At 35.2% G+C, this 21,104-nt stretch overlaps 1 protein-coding gene across 21 annotated transcripts in view; it reads right to left on the reverse strand.

Moving 5' to 3' along the window:
- The window catches only part of DLG1 (discs large MAGUK scaffold protein 1), a 276,675-nt gene that overhangs the window by 13,710 nt on the left and 241,861 nt on the right, over positions 1-21,104 (reverse strand). For 8 of the 21 annotated variants that reach the window (NM_001266294.2, XM_028843322.2, XM_028843320.2 and 5 more), the window contains 6 exon segments: positions 2,981-3,090; positions 6,990-7,162; positions 7,421-7,522; positions 8,406-8,456; positions 10,939-10,980; positions 18,413-18,446. In NM_001266294.2, coding sequence (NP_001253223.1) covers positions 2,981-3,090; positions 6,990-7,162; positions 7,421-7,522; positions 8,406-8,456; positions 10,939-10,980; positions 18,413-18,446 — 512 coding nt within the window. 21 annotated transcript variants of the gene reach the window in all.

The raw sequence follows: 21,104 nt of genomic DNA on the forward strand, positions 1-21,104 counted from the left end.
TATCATTCAGCTTGTTACATTTTCACAAATTTACATGTACCTGTGTACTTAGGTCAAGACACAGAACATCACTAGTACCCCAGAATCGGGGTGTGCTCACTCTAGTCACCAGCCCCTTCTCACAGGGTAACCTCTGTTTGACTTCTACAAGCAATTATTAAATTTGGAATCATAGAGTATGTATATCTTTAGGTCGAGGTTTTTGTTTTTAACTCAAATCGTACTTGTGAGATTCTTCCATACTTTTGTATGTGGCGGGAGATTGCTCACTCTCACTCGTTATCATACAATGTTTCGTTGTGAATATGTCATAATTTATTTACATATTCTACTGCTGACAGTATTTGACTCTTTGTTTTTTTTTTTTTTTTTAAAGACAGGGTCTCACTCTGTCACCAAGGCTGGAGTGCAGTGGTGCAAGCATAGCTCACTACAGCCTCAATCGAACTCCTGGGCTCAAGGGATCCTCCTGCTTCAGCCTCCTGAGTAGCTGGGATTATAGGAATGCACCATCACATCCAGCTACCTTTAAAGTTTTTTGTAGAGACAGGGTCGTGCTATGTTGCTCAGGCTGGTCTCCAACTCCTGACCTCAAGGAATCCTTCTGTCTTGGGCTCCCAAAGTGTTGGGATTACAGGTGTGAGCTACTGCACCTGACAGCTGCTGACTACTTGAACAGTACTGTCATCACTCTTGTACATGTCTTTGTAAACACATGTAAGCATTTCTGTTGAGTGTGTATCTAAGAATATGACTTCTAGGTCATAACTAATGTGTATGTTCAGCTTTAGGAGACATTATGATACTATAAACAGTTTACCAATGAAGATGCACCAATTTGCACCCCTAACACTGTTATGAGTTTCAGTTGCTCCACATCCTTGCCGGCATTAAATATTTTCTGTCTTTTTCATTTTAACTATTCTGGTATGTGGGTGGTAGTATAAGACATCAGGGTTTAACTTGTATTTCCATAATTAATTGGGCACTATCTCACATGCTTATTATTTGGAGGTTCTCTTTTGCGATGTGTCCAAGCCCTTTGTCTTTTTTCCTGTTGGGCTGCCTCTGTCAATCTCCCTGATGTCTGCTGCATGTGGAGTCATATCCTCTTTTTCATGCCTGATATTCATATTGATGTGCCTTCTTTCTTTTCTTGATCACTCCTAGTGGTTTACTGTCTTTTCAAAGAGAACACTTTTGGCTTTGTTGATCCTCTTTTATGTTTGTTTTCTATTTCATTAATTTCTGCTCTGCCGTATTTTTTATTTTTAAATTTTTTTAATACTGTTTTCTTCTTTTTTTGACTTGGGACAGGGTCTTGCTCTGTCACCAGGCTGGAGTGCGATGGCATGATCTTGGCTCGCTGCAACCTCCACTCCCTGTGCTCAAGCAATCCCCCCATCTCAGCCTCCCAAGTAGCTGGGACGACAGGCGCACACCACCATGCCTGGCTATTTTTTTGTATTTTTAGTAGAGACAGAGTCTCACCATGTTGCCCAGGCTGGTCTTGAACTCCTGAACTCAAGCAATTCGCCCACCTAGGCCTCCTGAAGTGTTGGGATTATAGGGGCTGGCCACTGTGCCCCACCTTCTATAATTTTGAGTTTGACTGATATTTTTTCAATTTCTCAAAATCTTAGATTTTCAACTTTCCTAATATTTGATTTTCAACATTCTTTCCTAACATTTAAAGCTGTGTGTATTCCTTCAACAAAGCTATGAAAGCCTCCAAACTCATTACTTGGCAATTCATTACTATTTAGTTCAAAACATTAATTTATTCTGTGATTTCTTCTTTGACTCACTCAGAAGTATAATGCTTAATTTCCAAATATATGAGAATTTTCTAGTTATCTTTTAGTTATTGGTTTCCATTTAAATTGCATTATAGTCAGAAAGTATTTGTTTTCTATCATTTGAAATTTGTAATCCAGCAAATGATGAGTTTTGGTAATTGTTTCATGTACACTGGAAATCCATGTGTATTCTGCAGATGGTGAGTGCAGTGTTTAACACATGTCAAGTAGGTAAAGTTTTTAATTTGTGTTATTCTGTGCCTTCACTGATTTTTTATATTTGTTTTCTTATTTAATTGCTTCCTCACAGGTATGTTAGGTTCCTTCTCGATGATTTTGGAATTACCTTTTCGCCCCTATGAAGCTGTCAATTTGTACTTTTTATGTTTTGAGAATGCTATTAAGTGCACACAAATGTATGAACAGATCCTCCTGCTGGAGTGAATCTTTTACTTTTATGAAATGTCACTCTTAAGGCCAGTAGTACTTCTTGCCTTAAAGTATACTTCGTCAGCAATATAAAAATCGGCCTAGTTTAGCATGGTATAGCTTTTTCTATTCTCTTACTTTCCCATAGCCTAATTTTTAAGGTGCGTCTGATGAAAGCAACATATAATTTACTTTTTTCTTCACCCATTCTGACAATCCTTGTCTTTTAATTGGAACATTTAGTCCGGTAGTCTAATATTTGCCTAGTTTATACCATCTTACTATTTATATGGTTTTGCCTCACTTGTTCTATGTTCTATGTTTGTTCTATGTTCTATGTTTGTTCTTGTTCTATGTTCTATGTTTGTTTCTATTTGCTCTTTCTTAATTTTTACTTAGATTCTATTTTTTTGTCCCCCAAAAGTATTACATAATGGTTACACATTCTTCTATTCTCTTAATGGTTACCTGAGAGCTGTGCTGCATACTTCAGTAGCCACTAGCCACATGGAGCTATTTAAAGTTCTAACACGTTACCTTATAACTTTAGTAATATTAATGATGATGATTACAATGACAATTTAAAACCCATAGTGCTTATTTAATCCTCACCACATAATCTGAGGTGAATATACATACTACTATATCTCAGTTTTATAGATATAGAAACTGAGATGCAGGGAGAGTAAATAAATTACCCTACAGTGACTGAATTTGTACACAGAGGCTATGCCTCAGGCATTTACACTTACATGATATTTTCCATGGATTTGGGTTTAATAAAAATGGAGATAGGGTAAAGCTGTGCAATCTGTAATCTCTTTATAGCATTTCCAGACACATCAAGGATACAGTGTTTGCCCTAAAATAAAAGGAACAAAGAAAAAAAAACAAGTGAACCAAATATTCTCAGTAATATCAAAGGTACATTTCCCACAGGCCCAGAGTCTAAATCGTGGTATGTCTGGATCCTTGTTCACTTTAAGCAAACTCGTCACTTCTCTCAGCAAACTTGATAGGAAATGAAATGATTATGCATAATTTGCCATTTTCAAACAAATACAGTTCCTAGTTTTCACAGATCAGTAATTTCTCAAAATGGTGAAAACCAGAGCTCCCCCCCTCCCTTTTCTTTTTTTTAAATTTAAGAGACGGGGTCTTGTTCTGTTGTCTAGGCTGGTCTTGAACTCCTGGGGCTCAAGTGATCCTCTCACCGCAGCCTCTGGAAGTGCTGGGATTATAGGCATGAGCCACTGTGCCAGGCCCAGGTTCCTATTTTTCATTCTGCCAAGAAAAAGTATTCATAAAGACCCCAAACTACCATCTCCCCATAGCTATCATTTCATAAAAGATAAAAAATCCTAGAGTAAGGGCAAACCTTTTAAATAAACAAATGTGTGAAACCTCATTACCACTACTCAATCCTTCTATTTCTCATTTTACTAGGGACAGACAAAAACTCATAAACTAGCATATGGGACCCAATTCTGGATTTAAATGACAACTTTTCTGACAGGCTTAAACTCACTGACAAAGGATACTTAGGTTTTTAATACAGATGGGCATTTCCATGGTAAGCAGAGTAGTAGTTATTATTTATGACAGATTTGTTCTAATACATTTGAAATCAGGCCCTCCCCCATAACGCAACTTCAGTTTTTTGTTTGTTTTTGAGACGAAGTCTTGTTCTGTCACCCAGACTTGAGTGCAGTGGCACGATCTCGGCTTATTCCAACTTCCGCTTCTTGGGTTCGAGTAATTCTCCTGCTTCAGCCTCCCCAGTAGCTGGAATAACAGGTGTGCGCCACCACACCCAGCTAATTTTTGTGTTTTTTGTACTGATGGGGTTTCACCATGTTGGTCAGGCTGGTCTCAAATTTGCGACCTCAAGTGATCCACCCACCTCGGCCTCCCAAAGTGCTCGGATTATAGGTGTGAGCCACCACACTTGGCCCCATAATGCAACTTCTAACCCAAGGATTTGAGTCCAAGTCAATACATGATAATTTCAATTTGGTGGGCACACTTAAAATAACAAATTTAATACTGTAAAATACTCCAAACATATAGAAAAGTAAATAACAGACACTATGTATCCATTATCTTTTATCAGATATAAATATTTTACATTATCGCTTAAACATTTTAGTAACTTGATACTGAAATATTAATATTCTATGTTTGCTTTAGCTCTTTCTATGTATGTACATAATAGTTTGAGAAAAAACTGCATAATGCTCCTTTACCTCATATTTCTTAAAAACAATGGCATCTCTTATATAATCACAATATGATTCCAAGTGGCCATCTAATGTTCCTTATTGGAAAAGAAAAAAAAAATTTCCTGGTCCAGGATCCAATTCAGGATCATAGGATCACACACTGTGGTTAGCTGTAAAGCCTCCTTAGTCTCCATCAATCTGACACAATTCCTCAGTCTTGGTCTTTCTTGATCTTGATGTTTTTGAAGAGTATAAAATATTACGTCATAGAATATGCCTCAACCTGGGTTTGTGTGTTTCCTCACTCTCGGATGGCAGGTTACACATTTTTGGCAGGAATACCACAGATATAATGTGTGTCCTTCTCAGTCCATCATATCTGGGAGGTGATATTATATCTATTTGTCCCACTGGTAGTGATGCTAATTTTGATCACTTGTTTAAGGTTTTATCTGCTAGGTTTCTCCACTGTAAAATTATTACTTTTGCCTTTGTAACTGATAAGTATTTTGGTGGAGGACACTTTGAGACTATATAGATATCCCATTTTTCATCAAATGTTCACTAATTTTAGAATACACTGATGGTTTTTGCCTGAAACAATTATTACCATGCAGTTTTCAAAAGATTTTCTAATCATTTCTTCTACCTTGATTAGTAGACAGTCCAAAGTGTTCCCTTCTATCCACTTATTTACTCATATACAGATGCTCCTTGACTTATGATGGGAGTTACGTCCCAATAAACCCAAGTTGAAAATACTATAAATTGAAAATGCGTTTAATATACCTACCCTACTGAACATCATAGCTTAGCCTAGATTACCTTAAATGTGCTCAGAACACTTACTCTACAGTCAGACAAAATCATCCCACATACCTGTTTTATAATTAAGTGTTGCATTTTTCATGTAATTCATTGAGTCCTGTACTACAAGTGAAAAACAGAAAGGCCGTATGGGTACTTGAAGTATGGCTGCTACTGAATATGCATCACTTTTGCGCCTCTGTAAAGCTGAACCATTCTAAGTTGGGGGCCATCTGTGTTTATTTCATTATGGAGTCTAGGATTTTAATTTTACTCTATATATTATAATCTGTGATTATCATTTATCTTGATATTCAAATTATCTCAGACTTGGCCAGTGGGGGACCCCACAGCTTGGTTCCTTGCCTTTTTACACACCCTCATCACTCGTGGACTGCTCCCTTGTTTTTCTGGCAGCAAAAATGTTACAGGCTCATCTTGCACTTTTCCAGTCCTGGCCCCAGAATCAGCCATTTCTCTAAGGAGTCCTGAATCTTTCAATTAACGAATTATATTTAGAAGCCAAGACCTGGGCACCAGATATTCTCATGGCTTATTCAGGGTTATTTTTAGGTCTTCTTAGTGGATAGAGCAAATAAGCATACGTGTGTGTATATGTAAATACACATCTTTCTAGATCTACTCTATTACAATTCATGGGTTCATATTCATAGCTCTAATTATCTAATATCTCCAATCCAATTATCAGAGTTCATTTTATCCTCTCCCTTTTTCTGACAGTCAAACCTCACTCCCACTACTGTCATTACATTAGTTTATTTGCTCAACCCTAGAATATATATTAGTTTCAGAACTGTAAGACCATACACTCCACCCAACAAACCTACTGATTAGAATTTTATTTTGTTTACAGATCTTTCTGTCTTCAGCTTGTGTTAAAAGAATCTCTGGGATTAAGACTTCTCCCTTCTCCCCTCTTCAATGTAGTTATTCATTTGAAATGGTTGGACATCATATCCTATGTACAAAGGCCATTTTTATATCTTATTTTTGTGTGAACTATGTATTCTCATCTTTTGTCCATTTTTTTTTCCCTATTGGGTTTCTGGTCTCTATTCCCTGTTTTTATGAGTTCTTTATATATTGGGAATATTAGCCCTTTTCTTCTTGCAAATTTTTTCTGTCAGTTGTCTTTTGACATTGTTAATGGTGTTTTCTAATAGTTTTTGGAAAAGTTCTTTGGCCATAAAAAAAGTTTTTAAAAATTTTAAGTGGTTAGATTTATTGATTTTTTCTTTTCTTTTCTTTTTTTTTTTAAGAGCCAGGGTCTTGTTCTGTTGCCCAGGCTGGAGTTCAGTGGCATGATCATAGCTCGCTGCAGCCTCAAATTCCCAGGCTTAAGTGATCCTCTCAACTCAGCCTTCTTAGTAGCTAGGACTATAAGGGTGTGCTGCCATACCTGGCCCTTATCTCCTTATAATATATGCTGGAGGGTTAGGGTTAAACAAAGGTCTATCTCTAGCAAATGACCTTAAAATAACTTCTCCTCTTACATTCATGTTACCATTCCTATTTTCACTTTCTTTGTCTACCTTATTTACCTGTTTTATCTTGTATGCACTTTCCTGAGCCACCAAAAATTAATCATGTAGGTAAGCAAATTCATTACGTTAATAAAACTAATTAATGCTGTATCTATCCTACCACTCTTTCATACTGTCAAAGGCATATCTGATTAGCAGCTATATTCTGGGACTAGTCTGATGCTTACCTTTTCTGCTACTTCTCGCACAGACTGAACACTTGTTCCATATAGATGATTGTTATACTGGCCAGCTTCAATGAATTTATGTTCCTGGATATCTTTTTCCATCTGCTCTCTTGAAGTCACAAAATGATAATCTCTTCCGTCTACCTCATAATCTCGTTTTGGTCTAGTTGTATCTTTAACAGAAAAAAACTTGGGGAAGTGTTTAATATTAAAAAAAAAACCCACAATAAATCCATTTTCTACTTGTATCATTGTTTTGTAAAGTTCAACAGATTAATTTAAATCTGAGAAAGGACAACAATATGGAGGATGGAAGAGTAACTGATAAAATAGGTACAAACCGTTAAAAAATGGTTCTACCTATTTTTCCCACACACAGTGACAGGCATTGTTAAGAGTAACAATGAAATGTTTTTGTCTGGTTTACTCACGAGGGACACAGGATCCAAATTTGTCGGGAAATTCTGAGATCAAGTCGTCATTGATCCGGTCTTTCATGGGTCCCAGTATGATCACTGGCCGAGTGTAATTAACTATAAAGATAAACTGCACGTTAAAAGGAATAAACAGTCAACAAATATCAATGTATTTTATTTCACTACAGAACAAAAATATCCTTAACTGTTTTAAATATTTTTTTTCTTCTTTCTCCATCTCACTCTACCATCAACCAAAGATGCATAACTTGCTCTTTTATAATCTTGACTAAGATCTTAAACTCTACTCAGTCTTGTTAGAAGTCATATTGATAAATCAAGTTAAATTTGGTATGTTAGCAGATAATGTTTCTTTACATTGCAAATCAAAGCATAAAGTGTAGTGTTTTACAGATGGCTCTGAAGTAGAAATTGTAAGGAAGCAGAGCAAAGAAGGGCAGAAAAGAAATTGGATGTGGGAAGTGATATAATCCCAGTAGTAGTGTTCTAAAAAGATGATCTAACAGAAGTATGAACTCTGGGTTGTATGGGATCATGCTGGAAGAATGGAGATTGGTAGTGAGACTGAGAACTAACACTGTGAGAGAAGGGAAGAAAAGAAGGTCATACATAAGAAAGAAGTAGAATAAACAGTGCCCGGAACCTAACTGGATGAGGAGGAGGAGGAACGGAGAAGGCTCAAAGATGCTTCCAAGATTTTCAAAAAAGGGTTATTTGGAAGATAGTGATGCTAACAAGAACACTGGAACGAAGTTGCTTAGGAAATAAAACACAAATATAAAAGTCAATATGAAATGACTAGATTCTAATATACTGTGGAGTAACCTATGTTTCATAAACACATGTAGTAAGTTTCTGCATATAAATGTAGTAAAAAAAATTCTAATATAACATTTTTTGGGGGTATTAGACTTTTTTCCTCCAAATTAAAAAGTATATTCTTCTAGAAGATTATAAAACATCAATAGTCTTCACAAACCTTCTTGTTGGTTCACTGGTTCATAAGATAAGACGTATTCTTCTTGACCACCTATTAGAAAGTGAAGGCACAGATGAAAAATGTGTCAAGATAATTGATGCTCATCTAATTCTTCATGAACAACGTTAGACATTACTACAACTTTCCTGAGAAAATGGCAAAGATATGGAAAGGTACTTTATGGCAAGATTTAGTAAAAAAAAAAAAAAAAAAAAAAAAAAGGGGGGGGGCAAATTATAAAGTCATAAAAGTGAGTTTGCTAAATGTAAAACAAAATACAAATGGGCTATTTAATCAATATTATATTTTATAGATAATCAAATCTAAAAATCTTCATTTGTGATGCTATGTTTACTTAGAAACTAAGAAATATTTACTTAGAATCTAAGAAATATTAAATCTGTTAAAGATTAATGCTTTATTGAGCAGTCTATCTATCTATCTCTATCTATCTATCTATCATCTATATACATATTAGGTAACTTGTTACTATTAAAAACATGCTACTTTTTTAGTTCCACCAACTATAATATTGAATACAGTATATTTTATTTTTAAAATAATTACATCGTAAAATTAAAAATTATAAATGCAAAGGTAAAACTACTGTTACTATTTCACTGATGAAAAAATTCACTAACTCAACTTTGTAAAAAATAATAAATTTAATGTGAGTCAAAAAGAGCTTTAGATAAAACTAAATCCTTCCAATAAAATAAACCACAGTGATAGTAAAGGAGATAAATATATTTGCTTTGACCTTAAAAGCACAAGAAGTTAAAGCTTCTAAAGGTTAAATCAAAGGTTCAGAGCTTAGGAAATATTCTAAATGAAAGAGTCTACAAATTATATCTGAATTCAGTGTAAAGAAATAAAAAGAGTTAAAAACTCTAAGAGTTGTTTTTTTTTTTTTTTTTTTTTTTTTGAGATGGAGTTTTGCTCTTGTTGCCAGGCTGGTGTGCAATGGTACGATCTCAGCTCACAGCAACCTCCACCTCCCGGGTTCAAGCGGTTCTCCTGCCTCAGCCTCCCGAGTAGCTGGGATTAGGCGTGCGCCATCATGCCCGGGTAATTTTGTATTTTTAGTAGAGATGGGGTTTCTCTGTGTTAGGCTGGTCTTGAACTCCCGACCTCAGGTGATCTGCCCGCCTTGGCCTCCCAAAGTGCTGGGATTATAGGCATGAACCACCACGCCCGGCCAAAAACTCTAGTTTTAAAATAACACACACCCCCCTCACCCCACACTGAAAATTAGAAAAGACTATGTTAACTCAAGTGGTTCAATGAAAGCAATCAATATTGGATAATGTATTTGAAGATTTTCTCTTTACCAAGATCCTATAACAATTTTACCACGAATTTTGCGATTGGTTTATATTATATGTATGTAGCTGTAGGTCTTTTAAATCCATACATTGGCATAAACATTCTTTTCTGCTTTAAAAGTGTGTATTTGTTTTCAATTTTATTATTAAAGTATATAAAACTGGTATTTTATAAGCTGCTTTTTAAAGTACTGGATGTAAAACATGGCTTACATACTAGCAAACACATGCAATTTGAATATTTCACACCTTAATAATTCATGCAAATGGTAAGACAGACAGTATATACTTTCATTACCTCTTTAGAAAGCCACTCAACTACCCTATAGTGGGTTCTGGTTATAAGCAATAAAATGCTGAAATACAGGAAATCATTTCCACACCAAAAAAAATCATTAAGTAACTACTATGTAGAAAAATAATCAACCAAATGAATGATGGTTAAAAGTATATACTGTCAACATGAAAAAGTATTAGGGACTGATATTAACAGGATGGACCTTTTGAGCAGCCATACTCATCTGTAATCAAGATTACTTTCATATTAGACAGCAGTAAAAAAAGAAAGTTAGAAAAGCAATTTTAATTTTTAAGGTGCTACAACTGATATTATGTACCCTCCCCTTCTCCCATGCCCCAAGTCTGTTTAAAACATCACATGCTTGTGCAGTTCACTTAATAAAACCAAGAATATAAAACAGCAAAAGAGAAATTAGTATTATTTTTCGGGCAATCACTGAAAATGTTCCCTTATTTCTTCTGTTCACCAAGTGCTGATGATAAACAATAACTTGACCCAGATCAGTACCGATGACAGAATAAAAAAGGAAATAAAGCTAATGATAATTTAGCATTACTGAAAGATACTGTTTTAGTGCTCACGTTAAAAACAGAATTATTAAACAGAATGTCAAAATACAAGTTTTCCCTCATTTAACTATTTGCTTCTTATAAAAAATACATATACATATATATCATGTACACAAATAATACTAAACCGTTTTTAGTATTAAAATTTTATAAATTAACCTCTACATATATAGTATGATTTGATTTTTCAAGTACAGAATTTTACTTGTCTCTCCCTGATTTTAAAATAAAGATCATATAACTTTAAGTTTTTAGAACGTATCACTAAGAATCCCTCCACCCCCGCAGAGGATGTATTACTCGAGATTACAAAAGAACAAGTAACTTAAGACACTTACGGTAACTACTTTCACTATCGCTGGCATTAGAAGTTACATGCTCTGAAATTGCAGGACAATGAAAAAAGTAAAGAAAACAGTGTCATGAGTTTAAAAAGCAAATAATCAAAATAAAATGTTGCGATATAAGCCATATATAACAAAATAATTTTTTAAAAGCATTTTTTATTTTCTTTAAAAATATTATTTTTTTCAAATAATAAATATTAGCAAAGGAAAACACCTGTAATTAAGGACAATGTCTTATTTTTGTACAACACAGTTTCTGAACAAATCTATTATAAATAGCAACTAGAATATGTCAAAAGGGCAAAGTGATCCTGAATTAGTCCAAATGTAGACATAAAACCCAATGGAGAAAATAGTTGGCACTATTTCAGTTTTTGAAACGGCAGTAACTGGCAAAGGGGACAAACTATTTAAGCAGATAGATGCCCATTTTAATGAAGGGATGTCTTTGTAATTAAAAATAAAGAGATCATCTTATTTTCAGTCCAGCTTCACTCCTGTTTCTGAAGATGAAAATCCATGTTTCTGAGATCATACAGATAAAGGATTTTAGAAGTCATAAATTCAAATGTCTTGGCTGGAAGGGAATGCACCAATGGTGGCACTGCATTTTAAAACCAACTAATATTTCTTAGAAACTCTGCTTTGATAAGACTGACAGTGGCTGCTTTGCAAAACATAAAAAAGACAATGAAAACAAACACACCCAGCCAAAAACTGCCTATCCCCTCCTTAAAGGTGACCCGTTTCACGATTTCATTGCTTAGTAAACCACAGGCACGCTCCTCATCCATGTAAATGTGATCTCAAGTATTCTCTCAATAAATATCCCCCTTGCATTAAACAAAGACTAATAGATTTCTTTCTAAAAAACAAAAATAAAACTTTCAACGAGACAGGGAAACTAACATTTTTATTTTAACTTTTTTTTTTTTTTAATTAAAGGGACAGGGCCTCACTCTGTTGCTCAGGTAGGAGTGCAGTGGTGTGACGGAGTGCAGTGGTGTGACGGAGCGCAGTGGTGTGATGGAGCGCAGTGGTGTGACTATAGCTCACTGCAGCCTCCACCTCCTCTCCTGGGCTTCTGTGATCCTCCCATCTTAGCCCAGAGTGGCTGGGACTTCAGGCATGTACCACCATGCCCTGCTAAAATTTTGTTTTTTTAATAAAAGAGACAAGTCTCAACCATGTTGCCCAGACTGGTCTCAAACTCCAGGCCTCAAGGGATCCTCCCATTTCAGCTTCCCAAAGTGCTGGGATTACAAGTGTGAACCACCACACCACACAGCTGGAAATTTCTTTTTTTCTTTTTTCTGAGACAGTCTCTTTTTTTGAGACAGTCTTCCTTTGTTGCCCAGGTTGGAGTGCAGTGGCACGATCTCAGCTCACTGCAACCTCTGCCTCCTAGGTTTAAGCAATTCAATTCTTGTGTCTCAGACACCTGAGTACCTGGCACTACAGGTGTATAGCACCACGCCCAGCTAATTGTTCTATTTTTAGTAGAGATTGGTTTCACCATGTTGGCCAGGCTGATACTGAACTCCTGAGATCAAGTGATCCGTCTGCCTTGGCCTCCCAAAGTGCTGAGATTACAGGCATGAGCCACTGCGCCTGGGTGGAAATAAAATTTTTTAAGGTAAAAAAAAGTTTGAGGCTGGGCATGGTGGCACACGCCTGTAATCCCAGCACTTTGCGAAGGTGAGGCAGGAGGATCACTTAAGACCAGGAGTTCGAGATCAGCTTGGGTAACATGGAGAGACACTGTCTGGCGGAAAAAAAAAAAAAAAAAAGTGCTGGGCTTGGTGGTGCATGTCTGTAATTCTAGCTATTCAGGAGGTTAAGGTGGGAAGACCACTCAAGCCAAAGGGTTCCAGGCTGCAGTGAGCTATGAACATACCACCACACTCCAGCGTGAGTGACAGTGTGAGATCCTGTCCCTAAGAAACAAAAACAAAAAAGAAAAAAGTTTGAAGATAAGTATCTGCTATACCATACCACTCACAGAGTCTCCTAAAATCAAGTATCACTATTAAAACGTACAGTGAATGGTTGAACTTAAGATTTCAAATTAAATAAGATTTTTGAACTGCTATCATAACGAAAAATAAGTCTGTTATTCTAACTTTCAAAGACAAGATATAACTTTCTTAATCATGATTACATACATTTTAAATAAAGCAGGGACTTTAAAAATTGCAAGAAGAATTCACTAATATATGTAAGCACATGTAAAATGGTAGGTTTTTCTTTTTTTTTGAGATGGAGTCTTGCTCTGTTCCCCAGGCTGGAGTGCAGTGGCAAGATCTCGGCTCTCTACAACCTCCGCCTCCCGGGTTCAAGCTATTCTCCTGCCTCAGCCTCCTGAGTAGCTGGGATTACAGGTGTGTACCACCACACCCAAATTTTTGTATTTTTAGTAGAGACCGGGTTTCGCCATGTTGGTTAGGCTGGTCTTGAACTCCTGATCTCAGGAGATCCACCTGACTCGGCCTCCCAAAGTGCTGGGATTACAGGCTTGAGCCACCGCACCTGGTCAAATGGTAGGTTTTTTAAAAGCTTATGTTAAAATATTTCTTTCTATGTCACCACATGGGCTTGATAGCAATACTTTAAAATTGGTGTATAATATTCTATTAGATTGATAAATTATTTACCTTGCTATTTATTATTTAGATATTTTTATTTGCTTTAAACCATTTTTCACAAGTATCAACAATTATGAATGTCATTTATATATACCTTTTAACTTTTTGTCCTATTTCCTTAAATTTCATTCCCAGAAACACGCCATATTAAAAAAAAGAGTTATTCTGTTTATATTAGCACTGGTATCACCCTCTGCCATCTCTAGTTTGTAAACTAAAGAAAAATTAGTTATTGCAATGGGGTGAAGGGAGGGGAGTATAAGTGGGAGTATAGAAGAAACAGAATTGGTAAATTTTCAGTTGACAATTATGAAAGCAGGATAAACAAATACTTGCAGGGTTTATTTTTACTACTCTTCTACTATGGAATGTATCTGATATTTATATAATAAAAAGTTTAAGTTACCAAAATCTCTTCACTATCTGTTTTTTTGGGATTTCTTCTACTCACCTTAAACCCTCTAAGATTGCCAAAAGCTATACAACAATCAAACTCTGCAAATTCTTTCAAATATCATCCTACTTAGCTCTTCTACAATAAAACCTCACTACTCAAAGTATGGTCCTTGGAACAGCATCATCATCATTGTTTGGAATGTTACTAGAAAAATAAAATGTTTTTCTTCTGATAATTGAAAATGTTCCTTGTAAAAGCATTTTCCCGAAGAAGACAGTCAAATAACCAATAAACATACAGAAAAGTGTTCAAGTTAATTACTTGTCAGGGAAACGCAAATTAAAACCACAAAGGGTGTCTCTACCATCCACCAGAATGGCTAAAGTGAAAACACAAAACAGACACGTCAAGCATCGACAACAATATGCAGCAACGGGGGTTCATATACTAGGAACGGGCCAACTGGGAAAAGTACTTGGGAAAACTGGCAATATCTACTAAGGCTGGACAAAAGTGTATCTATATGACCCAGCAATTCCTTTCCTAGCTATTTCCCCAACAGAAAGGCATATATATGCTTACCACAAGACATGCGTTAAGAATGTTCAAAGTAACACTATTTAAAATAGCTCCAAACATATGTTTATTTATAAGACTGAGACAATATGTGTAGTTTCATATTTTACTTTTTTCATATATAGTGAGCATTTCCCCATGTCATTATCTTTAAATATGATTTTCGATGGTTATGGAATATTACATAGTATGGATAAATCATACTTTATCAGGCACTTCCTAATTGTAAGGCATTTTGCCACGGTTTTAATTTTTTATTTTGCTGTTATTACTAAATAATATTATAATAAGCATTCTAATATATAAGGCTTTATCTCTATCTCTAATTACATCCTTAGGATAAATTCTTTGAAAAGTATTTAGTGGGTCAAAAGATGTGCTTTTTCACAAAGGCTGTGCCGGTTTACACTCCTAATTGTGATACATTAAAAGCAGGCATTCAGCAGAACTCTCTTCGTCACAGGTTTTCCTTTTAAACAAAAGTCTGCAAAGTGACGGGTAAAACATCATTTTGCTTATCACTACTAGGAATTAAACATTTTTTATATGCTTATTTCATCTGCTCATCTTTTGAGCATTCTTGTCCAGCTTTCTAATGGAGAGTTAGCTTGTTTCTTATTACCTGTTAAATAGTGTAAAGATATTATCCCTGTGGCATACATGATACAAACACATTCTTCGAGTTTTTATTTTTATTTTGTTTTTGATAGCTTTTTTTTTTTTTTTAAAGATGGAGTCTTGCTATGTCACCCAGGCTGGAGAGCAGTGGCGTGATCTCGGCTCACTGCAACCTTCACCTCCCAGCTTCAAGTGATTCTCCTGCCTCAGCCTCCTGAGTAGCTTGGATTACAGGTGTGCACCACCATGCCTGGCTAATTTTTGTACTTTTAGTAGAGACGGGGTTTTGCCATGTTGGCCAGGCTGGTCTCGAATTCCTGACCTCAGGTGATCTGCTGGCCTCAGCCTCCCAAAGTGCTGGGATTACAGGCGTGAGCCACCGCGCCCAGACTGATTATGATGTTTGATGAACAGATCTATTTCAAATCTCTCTAACCGAGTTTTATCATTGTACTCAAACGTTTCTTCCTGATAGAGTATATCATGTTTCTCTTCTGGCTCTCCTCTAATACTACATCATCAATCTGAAGCAATGATACTACTCTTACATCCTATTTGTAATGCAAATGAAGGTAAGTCTGTTTTTGGCATTTACAAGCTCTGCACAACTATGTGTACGTCTTTAAAATGAGAAGAAAGAAAAGACATATGTAGCAGGAAACCTATGTGCCTGAGGAAATTTTTGAGGTGTTGTACAAAATGGAAAGTTGTAAAAATGGAAAGGCTACATGTAATAAGAACAAACCTTGTCTCAAATCTTACGTCATAATTTTACTTCTGAGTACCTTATGTATCTTTTACTGAGTTATGTTTCCTTTCAGTCTCTGTTAAAGGAATCTTACCTAGTTTTAGTCCCCTGAACTTTTTCAAAATTACCTCCTTTAAAGCATAAAAGCTGCACAGGCTTTTATTTCTAGCTTTTCACAAATGATGATTTAGTTGCATTCTCCCAAACTTCGATCGTACTCTCATTAGTTCTGTTTAGCAAAATTAGGTTTGATAAAACAATTTCTCTGTTTTTGCTACTGTCAACAGGGCAAATAAATAATTTACCTGACTCTCCTCTTCTCAGAATAAAAAACAAATGAATTCATGTCTATACAAAGCATTCTATGGTATCGCTTCTGTTTCTCTACTCTTCAATTAAATACCCCATTTTTCATAGGTTGTATGAATTTACAGCAGATATACATTTTTTTCTTGATATTCTAGTGTTATTCTGTGTCTCTTCAATAGGTGGGGTTCCCTGGAGTAACTTAACCTCTGCTTGGGGTTCTTTGAGTTTTGTTCCAGTAAGGCCTGATAACTACCTATATTAAGTTGCATTTATTTTCTTATATTAAAGTCTCTCAAGATTTTGCTTAGTTTATGCCCTATATTCTTAACTTTAGAATATAAGCAACTGACGCCTCACGTAATGTCCTTGAACACATCCTTCTTCCCAGTATTTACTACTATATAATCATGGGCACCTTGTCAACTGCCTTATGTCATCTATTTTATGTGATAACCTCCATCATATCCAGTTTTAGAATTTTACTGATATTTTTCTGTCTTCTCCAACATTTTCTGAATAAAATCTTGATCTGATGATCAAGTTACCAGGTGAATAAATTCTTTTAATTCCTGTGAGATGAAGCACAGAAATCTATTATTCAAGGGATCTTAGGTCACTCTCCAGAAAATATTTTTCTGAATAATGTTATCTGATAATCAGTTACTATTTTTCATATTATTTCTCTTCCAAAGTCCCAATCTTCAATTAGAACCAGAGATATAGGGTCAAGGTATAATTATCATCTATTGTAACATCAATATGGGAACCAAATTCTTCATTTAGTTTCTTTTTCTAAGAGTTTCCTATGTCTCTGTTCACTTAACAGATAAGAAAAATCTGTGGGTCCATTTGTTGATCCATACCACCTCTAAAGTATGTTATCAATCTCAAAATAAATTCTATTGCATACATAAACTGTGCTAGTATCTTCCAGTTTTAGAGGTTCTCATTGATAATTCTCCCCAAACGTAAGAGATTAAACAATGCGTGCCACTACTGATAGGAAATCTGTGGTCCTTACTAAATCCTATAAAGGCACCTGCAGAAATAACAAAGTGTGTCTAACAGAAAGAGTTGTACATAAACACACTGTCCTCAATCTAATACAAACTTAAATCACTACGGTTGAAATAAAAGTACCTACAGTTTAGATTAAAATTCCAGTATAAACTTAGCATAAATCAGAAAAATGCCTCATGTAAAATTTAATGCTTATTAATGTAGGTCTTAGAAAGTTAGAAGATATTGGCTATATGCTTAATGATCAATGAGTTAACAAAGAAGTTTCAAAATGTTTAATAATCTAAACAGAAAGAACCATTTAGAAAACATGAGATTAAAAGATTACTTCTATGAGTCACTGTAACCTCAAGTTACTCAGTAATGTTTGGTAAATTTTCATAGTTAAGCAATTTGAAAACACGCGCAAATTAAAAATTTTATTTGCTAAAATGGCTTCTTGCTTCATTCATTCATTCCAACATTTATTGAATGACTTCTACATACTAGAACCTGTGTGAAGCTTTACATGAAGATTAAGTAACTAGCTAGAAAATTAAACAAGAACAGCAGCAACAAAAACCAAAAACAAAGGCAACATCTTAGCTAAAGGAAAAACAAAATAGTTCTTACACTCCGGTGGTAACTTACAACTTTCTCAAAAAAAAAAAAGAGATACACAACTTATCCCCTCAATAAACTGCTACTTGCATAGTATTCTATTGTGTTTTATGTTTTTATATTATAGCAATGCTTTTCTAACACATAATCAAAATAATTTTAATTATTTTAACAGAAAAAAAGGGGGAACATAAAACTCCAAAGAAGCATATTTCTACATTCTAATAATGAGGGTACACTTAACAAAATCTTAAAAATTTTTATATTTTAAAAGTTCCTAGCAAAAGTAACTGTCATAAAAATTACAAAAAGGAAAATACAGTTATGAGCATTTTTCAAATGACACGTGAAAAACAAAAATAAAAACAAAAATTATGTATTACAGAAATAAAAGTCCCAAGCATGTGATAAACATGCAAATTCTAAAAGCAATCTAAATCATACACCTCCTTATGCCAGAAAGGCACTACCATGAATCTCCAAACGTATCTGAATAAGGTAGGTCTGTAGATGGAGGTTAAAAAATAACTTGGGAGTATTTTGATCACTTACTCAGGCCTTTTGATCCCATGTCGTCAGGGATCTCCTGTAGAGGGTAGTCCCCAGAGAGCAAGCAATAAAAAGATAATCAAAGAAAATAGTTGTCAGTAATGCATGAAATTGGTGCTACAGTAGGAGACAGTTCCAAGACCATTACAGGTACATCTATCTTACAGAGCATTTTTACAGATTTCTAGAACTTTGAAATGAGCTAGCTGCTAACTGTAACCTACCAAAAGAATGAAAGTTCTAGCAGGAAGGCTGATTCAGGGCGAGAAGCAAAATTTTAGACCATTTCTTGCTATTTTAAAAGTAAAATCCAGATGGTCTACATATAATGAAGAAATAGGATAAAATGGAATGATTCCAGAGAATCCAGTATCAAAGACTAGCAATGTTATACCTAGAAATCAACAGGTAGCTTCTCATGTATTCATGTTCCTCCTCTAAAATATTCTTTGAATGTATGAATGTGAAGTGTTTTTCATAAAAATCTTTCCTTCAAATAATTGCATTGATTTATACATATTTATATGTTCAAATTATAAACATATAACTGGAAAATAATGTTTGCTTTAAATTAAGAATTCCTAAGGTACCAGAAAAAGTTAAGATAGGCATACAAATTAATTTATATCTGTTAAGTTGCCCTTGAAGACAATTAGCAACCTGCTGCAGCTCTTGAAACTGTCTCCATGGTAACAACCAACTGCAGGGCAGTAGGTCCCTCTCCATTTTATTTTCAGTTGACCACTGGATCCACATACTTACGGTCAGCATCACTTGTTTCCTGCTCACTCTGGTCCTTGTTCTTGTAGAAGGGGAATTTTCGGGAAAAGAGGTTCTTTTTACGCTTGTCATTGAATGACTGCTGAAGAAGAGAAGGAGGGGCAAAACAAAGGGATGTCTACTGTCTGTGTGTACAAAGGCCCAGCCCAGCAGCTCTGTGGAAGCTGACTCCTATGGCCACAGTGTGCAGTTTGTATATGATTTTTACTTTAATCTCATGTAAAGTGAATTTCTACTTTTGAATAAACTCTAACATTTTGCAACTGAAAATACTTAAGAATTTCAAAGAGCGTAGTTCATTTATACCTAAAAATAAAAATGCTACTTGACAAAAAAAGGCAAATCAGTTACTACTACAGTACAAACGAAGCTAACATTTGTTTATACTAATCTACATTTTTCCAGAAAAATTTCCAAGTATTATGTGCTCTACAGCAAAAGATATTTAATGCTACTTTGCTGCTCAATTACGTTTTATTCATTAGGAAGTAATCTTCGTTTTATTTTGGCCTGACCATAGTTATTCCTTTATCTCTTTTTTTTGGCTATGATGAGCTAACAGAAAAGTCACTGTTTAAAAAGTAAACCAAAATGATTATGAGAAAGTTGCTAATGCTGAATATTTAAAAACAAACAAAATTTTTTTTTTTGGAAGAGGATAAAAGGTAACTAAATGCTTATGAGCCAGAAAATGGGAAGAAAACTAAAAGGCCCATCAAGCACACAGAGTCCAGCAAGAGATTTATCAATGCCATCTCTAGCCAAGCAAGAAGAGTCAGAAGTCTCCTGACCAACGTGAATGCTATCAGTACTGACTTATTTATTCTTAAGTTCTACTCTACTTATTTAAAAAAGTATACATAAATAACATAGAACCACATCCAATCATTGGCACCACGTCCTTCACAGGGAATAAAAAGTCTGGTGTCCACCAAAGCCACAAGGCAATTAAGATTCTAACAGTTTATATGTAATTGTAATGTGGGAGTTGAGCAGTTGATCTGATGTCTCTTATTGCACACATGTTGGAAATAAGTTTTTCCTTGAATATCCCATTTGTACATTCATATATTTAAGAGTATGTGGCACAAGAATGATGAGGCTATCAAAGAGAAATGGCTTCGTTTGTTATTTCTCTGTCATAGGCGTTCATGTTTGGAAGGAAACAGGTTTACCTACCAGTGACACTAAGAATTATTAGTTTTTGGAGGGGGAAGAGAAAAATATAAAGAATAGAATTTTTTTTGTTCTGATCTTTATGAGTTTATACACATTTTAAGATGCTGCATTTTTCATTATTTTGAAGGGTATTGACATGAACAGCGTGTTTTTAGCACGTCCTTATTTTACGCATGAGATGCCAGGTGATTAGGGTGAAGTAGCCAGGTGCAGTGGCTCACATCTGTAATCCCAGCACTTTGGTAGGCCAAGGCAGGAGGATTGCTTGAGGCCAGGAGTTCAAAACCAGCCTAGGCAACATGGCGAAATCCCATCTCAACAACAACAAAAAAATTAGCTGGGAGTGGGGGTATGCGACTGTAGTCTCAGCTACTTAGAAGACTGAGGCAGGAGGATCGCTTGAACCCAGGAGTTTGAGGCTACAATGAGCTATGATCACACCATTGCATTCCAACCTGGGTGACAGAGTGAGAACTTTTCTTTAAATTAAAAAAAAAAAAAAAAAAAAAAAGTGAAGTGGATTAAAGTGACTTTTAGCTCAAATTCTATGACTTGAGAAGACTCATTCTGATAAAGATCTTTATAAAAATAAGGTTAAACTTTTATTTTTACCTTTTCATATAATTAATTCAGGATTAATAAGTTCACAGTTCATTAGCCAAGCAGACTGTCTTGAAATCAATCTTAAAGTTTGAAGGCTCTGAGGAACTAGATAAAAAAGAACTCTAAGTAGAAG

The sequence above is a fragment of the Macaca mulatta genome, chromosome 2 (genome assembly GCF_049350105.2).
Source record: "Macaca mulatta isolate MMU2019108-1 chromosome 2, T2T-MMU8v2.0, whole genome shotgun sequence".
Classification (NCBI taxonomy): Eukaryota; Metazoa; Chordata; class Mammalia; order Primates; family Cercopithecidae; genus Macaca; species Macaca mulatta.